General features: G+C 44.1%; 4 protein-coding genes across 4 annotated transcripts in view; 1 reads left to right on the top strand and 3 right to left on the bottom strand.

The window, feature by feature from the left end:
• The first annotated feature begins 259 nt into the window (after positions 1–259).
• On the top strand, positions 260–924 carry LOC102864462 (histone H2A type 1-E-like). The gene is made up of 2 exons (XM_006902653.1): positions 260–350; positions 527–924. Exons 1-2 carry the CDS (start codon positions 260–262, stop codon positions 922–924), a joined length of 489 nt encoding a protein of 162 aa, XP_006902715.1.
• A 437-nt stretch (positions 925–1,361) lies between these two features.
• On the bottom strand, positions 1,362–2,036 carry LOC102853464 (histone H1.5-like). The gene has a single exon (XM_006902637.1). It carries the CDS (start codon positions 2,034–2,036, stop codon positions 1,362–1,364), a length of 675 nt encoding a protein of 224 aa, XP_006902699.1.
• A 3,104-nt stretch (positions 2,037–5,140) lies between these two features.
• On the bottom strand, positions 5,141–5,551 carry LOC102853877 (histone H3.1-like). Its single transcript, XM_006902638.1, has 2 exons — positions 5,285–5,551; positions 5,141–5,233 (listed from the first exon to the last, which is right to left on the bottom strand). The coding sequence occupies exons 1-2, from the start codon at positions 5,549–5,551 to the stop codon at positions 5,141–5,143; spliced, it is 360 nt and encodes a 119-aa protein (XP_006902700.1).
• A 949-nt stretch (positions 5,552–6,500) lies between these two features.
• The window catches only part of LOC102854283 (histone H3.1-like), a 20,710-nt gene continuing 16,114 nt past the window's right edge, over positions 6,501–11,096 (bottom strand). Inside the window, exon 3 of the mRNA XM_006902639.1 lies at positions 6,501–6,823. Coding sequence (XP_006902701.1) covers positions 6,503–6,823 — 321 coding nt within the window. The 3' untranslated portion in view covers positions 6,501–6,502. The remainder of the gene's footprint in view (positions 6,824–11,096) is intronic.

The raw sequence follows: 11,096 nt of genomic DNA, 5'->3' as shown, positions 1-11,096 counted from the left end.
ATGCGCTCGAAGATGTCGTTGACGAAGGAGTTCATGATGCCCATGGCCTTAGAGGAGATGCCGGTGTCGGGGTGGACCTGCTTCAGCACCTTGTACACGTACACCGAGTAGCTCTCCTTGCGGCTGCGCTTGCGCTTCTTGCCATCCTTCTTCTGCGCTTTGGTCACGGCCTTCTCGGAGCCCTTCTTCGGGGCAGGTGCGGACTTGGCTGGCTCAGGCATGGTTAAAAGAAAAAGAAGAAGGAAGATAGCAAAGGAGAATGAAGAAGCGGCTTAAACTACCTCTTTTTTTATACACAGCTCTTATGCAAATAAAGTCTGCGTTCGTGTCGTGTCTCATTGGTGGAAAGTGTTAGATTACGTAGACATCAACCGCGCCCAATCAAAATAAACGCACCTTCCAACGACAATTTTGACTGGTTAAAATAAAATAGTAAAGTTAGCCAATGGCATAGGTTCACTTTCGCGCTCTGCATTTTCTATCACTGAAAGAGCTCTTAATTTTAGCGTCTACTGTCTTTATTGAGACATCCTGTCTGGTCGTGGCAAGCAGGGTGGTAAGGCGCGCGCCAAGGCCAAGACTCGCTCTTCTAGGGCCGGTCTCCAATTCCCCGTGGGCAGAGTCCACGGCCTGCTCCGCAAAGGCAACTATGCCGAGCGGGTGGGCGCCGGCGCTCCGGTCTACCTGGCGGCGGTGCTGGAGTACCTGACGGCCGAGATCCTGGAGCTGGCGGGCAACGCGGCCCGCGACAACAAGAAGACGCGCATCATCCCGCGCCATCTGCAGCTGGCCATCCGCAACGACGAGGAGCTCAACAAGCTGCTGGGCCGCGTCACCATCGCGCAGGGCGACGTCCTGCCCAACATCCAGACCTTGTTGCTGCCTAAGAAGACCGAGCGCCACCACAAGGCCAAGGGAAAATAACTTCAATTCTGTCCAAACCAAAGGCTCTTTTCGCAGCCACCTACTCTGTCTTTTGAAGAGCTGGATCAAAGTTTCTTGTACATGATGCAATTTGCAGAAACGTCCAGTAGATGGCACCGTAAGCCTTGAGAGAAAAAAAATCAGTTGAATTTTGACCAATGAGCGGCCAGCGCGGATTTTTTTTTTTTAATAGTGAAAACAAGTTGAGATAATGAATGTGGGATGAAGGAAATTGGGAAAATTAAGGTTTTTCCTTCTAATGGGAGTTTGAGGACAATGTAGAGGGAGGGTCAAGTACACTGAAGCAGCTCCTGAAATTACTTTTCACATTTAGTAACATACTCAGCCTGTTAGAGTGCACAGCTTTTTTCCTAGGGCTATTTGGGTGGCTCTGAAAAGAGCCTTTGGGGTCGTCTATTTGTTAAAAGGTCAGCTTCCTACTTCTTTTTAGGAGCTGCCTTCTTAGCCTTTGCAGCTTTAGGCTTTGCTGCCTTAGGCTTGGAGGCTTTGGGCTTTGCAGCCTTCGGCTTCACAGCTTTTGGCTTAGAAGCCTTGGTAGCCTTTTTCGGTTTGGCAGCCGCCTTAGCTTTCTTTGGGCTCTTGGTCACTTTTTTAACACCCGCCGCCGCAGGCTTCTTTGCCTTTTTCGGGGTCTTCTTCACCGCCTTCTTTGTCCCTGCTGGCTTCTTGGTCTTCTTAGGCGTGGCCCCAGCGGGCTTCTTGGCCTTTGTAGCTCCAGCCTTCTTGGCTTTGGATTTAGCCTCGCCGGAGGCAGCCTTCTTGTTGAGCTTGAAGGAGCCAGAGGCGCCGGTGCCCTTGGTCTGAACCAGGGTACCTTTGTTCACCAGGCTCTTCAGCCCCAGTTTGATGCGGCTGTTGTTCTTCTCCACATCATAGCCACCGGCAGCCAGGGCTTTCTTAAGTGCTGCCAGGGACAGACCATTGCGCTCTTTGGAAGCGGCAACAGCCTTAGTGATCAGCTCTGAGACCGGAGGCCCGGTAGCCTTGCGCTTCGCAGCGCCACCAGCCGCCTTCTTGGCTGTCTTCTTCTTGGCAGGAGACTTTTCCACAGGGACCGGCGCAGCCGTCTCAGCAGGAGCCGTTTCCGACATGGTAATAGGAAGGGAGTACAAGAGGTTTCAAATCCAAGGAGAGCAAGTTTAGCAATGCACTCTGGCCCAGGCCTGAGGCTTATATAAGCCGGAGCTGCCCTGTGATTGGTGGAGCGTCTAATCCACCGCCCTGGGGCAGGCGCCACTCGGGTTTAGACTCTCAAATTGTGTTTGTTGGTTCCCTAAAGTTCATTAAATAAGAAAAACAACAGAACTGGATTTGACGTTTTACCGTGCCAAAAGAGGTAAAGGGCTTCCAGGTTCACAGACTTATTTGTCTTTTCCTGAAACCGTGTGCAAATGAGGAAAGATCCTGTAAAAATGCCTTTAGCATTGCAAATGGATTCACCCGGCTGTGGACATTGCGATAGTTTGTTGCACGTTGCAATAAATTTCTACTAAGTATCAAGCAAAAGATTTCTAAAAGGATTTGTCCAGGGGCTCAGCTTTTGATCTGAACCGGAGGAAAGACACTTAGTTTCTGGGGGTTGGTAGTAAATTTATTTCTAAGTGTGGGAAGTAACACAGACATAGTGCAGCTGGTCTCCTATGTCCCTAGTTAACTTACACAGACACTATTTAAAAACTGATTCTGCCTTCTTGGAGTTTCCACATGCTTATGTCATTATAAATTAGGAATTTTGCAGTTTGGAAAAACTCAATTGTCAAGGTGACTCTTCCACTTGCAGGAGATTCCAAAGCCCACATTATAATACAAATTTACATGTAATATGTTATGCTTTATCTCTTTGGTTCATAGGCAAAGCATTAAAATGACACATAAAAAATGCTTACTTCAGATAACTCACTTAGGGAAAAAATCCCTTAAACCTACTGACAATTATTTATTAGACTTCTGATAGCTCTCAGCATTTAAGTACACCTTTTTAGAGACTCATAGATCCAGTCAGGATTTCCAGCATTCTTAAACTGCCCCAACTTTGCTTTATGCCCATTAATAGTTAAAGAGTTGTATGGTCATGGAAAAAGATCTGAAATAGAAAGAAGACATCTGTGTCAAATTTATGAGCATTTGAGATCTGATAAATTAGTATTTTAGAAAGATACCCAGCAGGCTGTTTCAAGAAGCGTTGATTTGGAATAGAGGAACTGGGGATTACTGTTTCAGACTTCTGAAAAACGTCCAAGAGAGTGGAGACTATTAACACTGCAGTGGAGAATTTTGTTATCTTTATTTGAAAGAGTAAACTACCCATCAACAAATGAATGGATAGAAAAGCTGTGGTATATTCACACAATGGAATACTATGCTGCATTGAAAAACAAGGAACTCATGCAATATTATTCAAAATGGGTGACTCTGGAGGACATTATGCTGAGTGAAGTATCTCAGTCACAAAAGGACAAATACTGCATGGTGCCACTGTTGTAAAAGAGGGCTGACCTTGGGGTTGGGGAGAGACTGAGAAAGATGGGTTCAATAATGTATATTGCATTGAAACAGACGAGGGAGAAAACTGTTTAAAAGAGATATGTGATTAGGTATTTTTGTCATGACACGTCTAGAGCGAAGGCTACATGGTAGAGTGGACCTGGGGGAGGGTTTGTAAAACAATGAAAGAATTACTTTTCCAAGAGGGTAGTGTACTAGGGGGGAGGGTTGGGAGGGGAGAAAAGTGCAGCAATGGATGAATGGAAATCCAAAGTCTCTGTAAATTTTTGCTGTAATTAATAATAAATTTTAAAAAACATAAAAAAGAGTAAACTAAAGGTTTTAATACTAGTTTGATAGAGAAGGTTGAATGAGGATTTAAATATTGAAGTAATCAAGAAAATATGAAAATATGTGTATGCATATACTATAGAAAGATCACTGGGCTCTGTGGCAGAGATGTGTGTAGGTACTTAAGCTGCTAGCCCAAAGGCAGTTTGAATATATTAGGAGCTCTACAGAAGATAAGCAACCTGTTCCTGTGAAACTTGTGTCACAGTGACCTTATGTACAAAAGCCCTCAACTCTGCTTCATCTCATGCAAGGACTTCCTTTCCTGTGCTATTCCTCCACCCATCCAAGCATGATGTCCTACTCTAGGAATTGGTCCCTCCTGGCCAAATGCCCAAAATACGTGAGATGGAGTTTCAAAATCCTTGCCTCCAAAGGAGCACCCTGGTTTCACCCTCTCCAAGACAGTCTCTTGATAGTCCATGCTTTGTCCAATACTCTTCTCCAGCACCAGAGTCTCCAAAAATCTCCTGGAGGCTCAGCTACAAGTTCATTCGGGTGAGATGTCTGTTGAACAGCTCATTGATTGGGAATCTTTTTAAAACAACAACACAAATAGCATCTATGCACGTGAATATTATTGCATAAAACACAGAGACAGTAATCAAATTGTGTGTAAAGAAACTATGATCTGAGATGCTCAGTATCATCAGCCAGAACAAGGTCAACCACAGCATTGTGAGACATGTGCTTATAGGCAAATGATGTTATTACTGATGTCAGGTGAATCATGGCTAAAAGCAGAGATTAAAAAAACTATGCAAAGGGCAAAGCGTGGATTATATTGTGGATATTGAATATGTACTCTAGGACACTTAGTTGTGCTCATGTGAAATCTCTATATAGACCAAGAAACAATTATTTGAGCAGAACAGAGCAATTTTATAATTTTAAAATCGGGAAAATCATGTAGCCTGTGGCTTAAAAATTGGGAGGGGAAAAAAAAAATCTAGATACCAGTTGTATCCTTTTCTGAGGTTACTTTGTATCCTTAATCTCAATTCTTGACAATTTGAAGGTGTTCAAGTTGAGGGTGTGTGTGGGAAAACAAGTTTGAAGGAAAACTAGGAAAATAACAAATTTGATTTGCCTCAGCGCTATTTTCAACTTTCAAGATAGCTCCAGCCTAATAACTAGAATGCCACTTATGAAATTTTAAGTCTTGATCAGTTGTGTTAATCTGGCAAATAGCAACTTTACCTTTCCTACAGTTTCATGCTATTAACATGAATTTACAGCGAGAAATTTACCTGGGATATTCCAAGTGAACCTTTGAAAGCACCAACTCTTTTCATTGAAAACTGAGGGGCTCTGAAAAGAGCCTTTTTTTTTGGGGGGGGGAGGCTGAGGGGAGGGCATTCTACGCCCTCTCCCCACGGATGCGGCGGGCGAGCTGGATGTCTTTGGGCATAATAGTGACACGCTTGGCGTGGATGGCGCACAGGTTGGTGTCCTCAAAGAGCCCCACCAGGTAGGCTTCGCACGCCTCCTGCAGCGCCATAACAGCCGAGCTCTGGAAGCGCAGGTCAGTCTTGAAGTCCTGGGCGATCTCGCGCACCAGGCGCTGGAAGGGCAGCTTGCGGATCAGCAGCTCGGTGGATTTCTGGTAGCGCCGGATCTCGCGCAGCGCCACGGTGCCGGGCCGGTAGCGGTGGGGCTTCTTGACGCCGCCGGTGGCCGGCGCGCTCTTGCGGGCTGCCTTCGTGGCCAACTGCTTGCGCGGGGCCTTGCCGCCGGTGGACTTGCGGGCTGTCTGCTTGGTACGAGCCATGAGTGCAGTGGAACAAAAAAAGCAGAAGTGAAGACCTAGTCCTCGCAATATTTATAGCAACGCTCTGGTTCTGATTGGACACTTTGTAGCTGCTCCGCCCTAGCCTACTGGCCGAATTGGCTTCTGAATTAATCCTCGAATTAGCATAAAAAAATTTCCCGCTCACATTTCAATTTAGGTAATGCGCAAGAAAATGTTTTTAGAATGCTTTTTAGATTTTTCCATGTATCAGAATTCCAAAAGAACCTTGTACGTCTAGATAATCTAGATATGCCTTTCAATATTTTATTTCTTAAAAATGAATTGCAATTTTAGTGTATGTTTACAAAGCAATTCATTTTCATTCACGCATCCATACTTTCCTCCAACCTCGCTTCACTTTGTAACGCTTGTTCATAGCCTTTATTTTAAATGTTTCTCTGTTTTAGATGAAAGGTGACTAGATACATAATACTGAAAAAAGGAAAAAATGAGAATATTTAGTTGCAAATGGAGGACTTAACAATTGCTGGAAATGGAAACATTTAGTGTTGGGTGGCTAAGTATGGCCCACCGTTCAGCGGACATTATTAAACCGTGCTGTGTACAACTCTGGGTTCATTGTGTAAATGCGCTAACTGGACAATATTGCTTGCCATGGAGATGTAACCAATCCATAACTGACCTCCCACCACTAAACCAGGAGATGGCCCACCACACCTTTCTAGGAACCTTTCTTTGCGTTCAAATGGACAATTGTCACTAAGGTAGCGGAGAGTAAAAGGTACAAAGAATCATCGATTAAGGCGTCCGATTAAAATGGCCACGCTGTAAGCGCACATTGGGACAGCTAGCTTCTGCCAGGAAAGATAGGTTTGGAAGTGCAGAGCTCTTTCATAGATTTCGTGGGTGGCCCTTAGAAGGGCCTTTGGAAAGTAGTTTTGAAAGACGCGGGAGCATGGGAAAAACCGCTTAACCGCCGAAGCCGTAGAGAGTGCGACCCTGGCGCTTGAGCGCGTAGACCACGTCCATGGCGGTGACGGTCTTGCGCTTGGCGTGCTCGGTGTAGGTGACGGCGTCCCGGATCACGTTCTCCAGGAACACCTTCAGCACCCCGCGGGTCTCCTCGTAGATAAGACCGGAGATGCGCTTGACGCCGCCACGCCTGGCCAGGCGGCGGATGGCGGGCTTGGTGATGCCCTGGATGTTATCCCGTAGCACTTTGCGGTGGCGCTTGGCGCCCCCTTTTCCGAGACCTTTCCCACCTTTGCCACGACCAGACATGCTTGCAATCTGTAGGTAGACAGCGTCCAGAGACGCTGCCGTAGCCGTTTATATAGTAGTATATCGGACCTGTTTGAAGACCTCCACAGGCCAGCTGTAACAGTTTAACTCACAAAGGGCGGTGCTTAAACTCCTCTCAAAAAAACCGCGTTTGCCATTGGACTGCTGCTAGCTAGCGATTGGTCATTCAGGGGCCAACTGCTCTTCCTACCGTGCTTTGCGCCTTCCCGCCCATCAGTGTAGGCCCTTCTTTGTTCAAACCTAGTAGAGCAGTTTTGTGTTCCTAGTTAGCTCTTAGGTCGACTACCTCCCTGCTGGAATTGAATGGTCCATTTTCAGGAGGACCAAACTTATTTTCAGCTCTTCATCCGTCTGCTTCGTATACTAAGCATCATCCTCACAATGTCGCTTTAATTGGTGTGTTTTAAAATGTAATATAATCTTGAAAATAGGCTGACTTCCATTTTTGCTGTTTGATTTTAGCATCAAGGTGGGAGACCTTTACTTTAATAAAAATAATCATTCTTTCTCTACCCCTTTTCTTCTCTGTTGGGTCACCCTTCTTTGGAATGGGAACAAATAATAGATCTCTTCCAGTCAGTTTTGGTCACGTGGTTATTCTCCAGATTTCTTGGCACAACTTGGTGAGCACTTCCAGGGCAGCATCTGTTAGCTGAAATATCTCAATTGATATACCGTCTATACCTGGGGCCTTATTTTTTGCCTGAACAGCCTGAACTTCTTTCATCACCATAGGCTCTTGCTCATATGTTGTTGCATGAAATTCTTCTGTGTCTGCCAATTCCTTTCGATACAGTGACTCAGTATATTCTTTCCACCTTCTTTTAATACTTCCCGGATCATTAAATATTCTGCTGAAAGCATCCTTGATAATTGCAACTCGAGGTTTGAATTTGTTTTTCAGTTCCTTGAGTGTTCAAACCCTCAAACCTGTTCCTGAGATGGTTCTGAAATTCAGGTGGGATAGACTCAAAGTTATATTTTGGCTCCCGTGGATTTGGTTTACTTTTCCTCAGCTTCAGCTTGAACCTGCATACAAATAGTTGGTGGTCTGTTCCACAATCAGCTCCTGGCCTAGTTTTCACAGCTGATACTGAGCTTCTCCAGCAGTTCTTTGTGCAGATGTAATCGATCTGATTCCTATGCATACCATCAGGTGAAATCCATGTATATAACCTGCGTTTATGTCTCTTAAAAAATGTATTTTCTATGAATAAGTCATTAATTGTACAAGATTCATTCTCTGTCCAACTCCATTTCTGTCACCGAGTCCATGTTTTCCAACTACTAAATCTTCTTTTCTGTTCCCAACTTTTGCATTCCCATACGCCATTATTATCAATGCATCTTGATTGCATTTTCGGGCGATCTCCGATTGTAAAAGTTGGTAAAAATCTTCTATATCCTCTTCCTTGGCTCTGGTTGGTGCATATATCTGAATGATAGTGGTATTCACTGAATTTCCTTGTATGTGTATGGATATTATCCTGTCACTGACAAAATTGTACTTCAAGATGGATCTAGCAATGACTTTTTTTAACTATGAAAGCAACTCCATTTTTTCTCACCTTTTCATCTCCAGAGTAATATATCATATGATCATCCAACTCAAAATGCCCCATGCTAGTCCATCTCATCTCGCCAGTGTTTTATGCGTTCCATTTCTTCCTTAACAATATCTAATTTTCCTACATTCATGGTTCTCACATTCCATGTCCTAATCACTAGTGTCTGCTTACAACTGGTCTTCTACCTTTATATTTCCATACCTGAAAGCTCAACCTCAGTTGCCCTTTCTGTTATTTACATGTGTTCTGTTGAACAAAGGGTTTTCAGAGGCCTGCTATTTCAGAAGTGGATGGCCAGTCCTTCTTCCTAGTCTGTCTTAATCTGAATGTTCAGATTTAGAGAAGTATCAGACAGACCAGCATTTATAGAAAACAGTCAACACTCTGGCACCAGTAGCCAGGAAATTAAAAGGCATATTGCCATGGGAAAGTGTGCTGTTAGGGACCTCTCCAAAGTACTGAAGAGCAACGGTGTCTCTCTGGAGACTAAGGTGCATCTGATACAGACCATGATCTTTGCAATCACTTGTTATGTATCAGAGAGTCGGACAATGACCAAGGAGGACAGAAGAATTAATGCCTTTGAGCTGTGGTGCTGGAGAAGAGTATTGAAATCTACCATGGACTGCCACGAAAACAAACAGATTCATCCTGGAAAGGGTTAAACTGGGTGGCTCCTTGGAGGCAAGGATTCTGAGGCTCCGTCTAACATACTTCGGACATATTGTAAGGAGAGACCGGTCCTTGGAGAAGGACATCATGCTTGGGAGGGTGGAGGGACAGCACAGGAGGGGAAGGCTGTCTGTGAGGTGGATTGATTCAGTGACTGGGGTAATTGGGATGGGAGTGTCAGAGACAGTGTGATTGGCACAGGACAGAATAGAGTTTAGGGCTGTGTACATAGGGTCACTATGAGTCTCAAGCAACTCAACAGCACATAACAACAATCTCCCCAGCCACTTATTTGCGGAAGGCTGACTGATGTCCTGCCAGTCCAAAAACCGGGTCCAAATGCACCAGCTGCTCCATAGTAGAAGTGACAGGCAATCTGCTATAATGAGCAACTTGCTGAAGATTTACAAGGCCAGACAGCTGGAGAGTCAGCTGTAAATCAATTCCTACTTGATAGCAATGAATTTTGAGACTACCACCACTTTATCTCAGTTTGAAACCATTTAGAAAGTGAAGAAAGGATGTTTATCATGAACAGAATAAGCAACAAGCAAAGTACCCATTGGTTTAATTATGTTTATTTACTAATCCGTAGTGCACAATTTCACCTACGTTTAGTCACCTTTTTGACTTGGTAAAATACAGGCAGAATTATTTCCTACAGGTTGGTAAGTAAATACAGTGTTGTGGCTAGGTGCTGTCAAGTGGAGTAGGGCTCATTCGGGCTCTATGAACAACAGATCTGAACCCCGTCCTGTCCTATGCCATTCTCACAGTCTCTGACATAATTGATCCCATTACTACAGTCACTGTGTTAATGCATCTGGTTGAGGGGTTTTCTCTCTTTTGCTGACCCTCTACTGTTCTAAACATAATGTCCCTCTCCAAAGAACAGCCTTTCTTGGAAACATGCTCAAAATTTGAGAGAAGCTCTATCACCTTTGCCTCCAAGGAGATGTCTGGCTGCACCTTCAAGACATAAGTGTTTGTTCTTTTGATTATTGTTATAAGGTGCTGTTGAATTGAGTACAACTCAGTGAATCTATGGACAATAGATCTAAACCTCTTCCTAGCCTATGCCATCTGCACAACCTTTGACACACTTAAGGCCATTACTGCAATCACTTAGTCAATAATCCATCTGGTTGAGAATCTTCCTCACCATACCTTCACCTTTCCAAGCCTAATGTTGCTTTCCAATGAATAATATCTCTTAGCAACATGCCCAAAGTAGGTGAGAATGATCCTTCATCATCTTTTCCTCTAAGAAAAACTCTGACTACACCTTCTCCAGGATATATCTGTTTGTTCTTTTGGCAGTGAGAACCATATAAATCACCCCCTGTAACAACCACTCCTGAATGACAATGAAATAGGGGAAATGCTGTACCTGACTCTAGTGGATTCTGTACACTCTCAGCTAGGAAACCAGCTGTGCTCAGAAACCTCACCTTTTTAACTTACAATTTAAATTAAAAGTTCAGGTACCACAGATTATTTAATTCTAGGGAATAATGTTTTAAAAGACATTGTCTTGAGTTAACTTAATGCTGTTTGAAATTAACTCCCTTGGGCCCCATTTGCTTCCTGTATCAGATTCTGGTTCCAACCAGCTACTGCGCCCCCTTCCCCCCAAAAAGTGTTCTCTCTCCTATTTCATACTGGTTTGCTTACATTGTTTTATAAGTTTGTATACATTGTTTTTAACATCTTCTATTTTTCTTGAGTATCAGTTAAACCTGCATTTTGTATTTTATATATATATACTCAAATTCATTAGTTACTCCTTGAAAAAAAAATCTAGTTTTATTCTAGGGATAAATGACTCCTCAGATTTAATCTTCTATGTTGTTGTTGTTGTTATGTGCCGTCGAGTCGCCTGCGACTCAGAGCGACCCTATGTACAACAGCCCTAAACTCAGCTCTGTCCTGTGCCAATCGCACTGTCTCCGACACTCCCATCCCAATTATCCCAGTCACTGAATCAATCCACCTCATAGAGGGCCTTCCTCTCCTGCGCC

This window comes from Elephantulus edwardii, unplaced genomic scaffold, assembly GCF_000299155.1.
Source record: "Elephantulus edwardii isolate Elephantulus edwardi_28Jun2011 unplaced genomic scaffold, EleEdw1.0 scaffold00433, whole genome shotgun sequence".
NCBI classification, from domain to species: Eukaryota; Metazoa; Chordata; class Mammalia; order Macroscelidea; family Macroscelididae; genus Elephantulus; species Elephantulus edwardii.
Note: the sequence above shows the minus strand (reverse complement) of the source record. Positions and strands in the feature narration are given on the sequence as shown.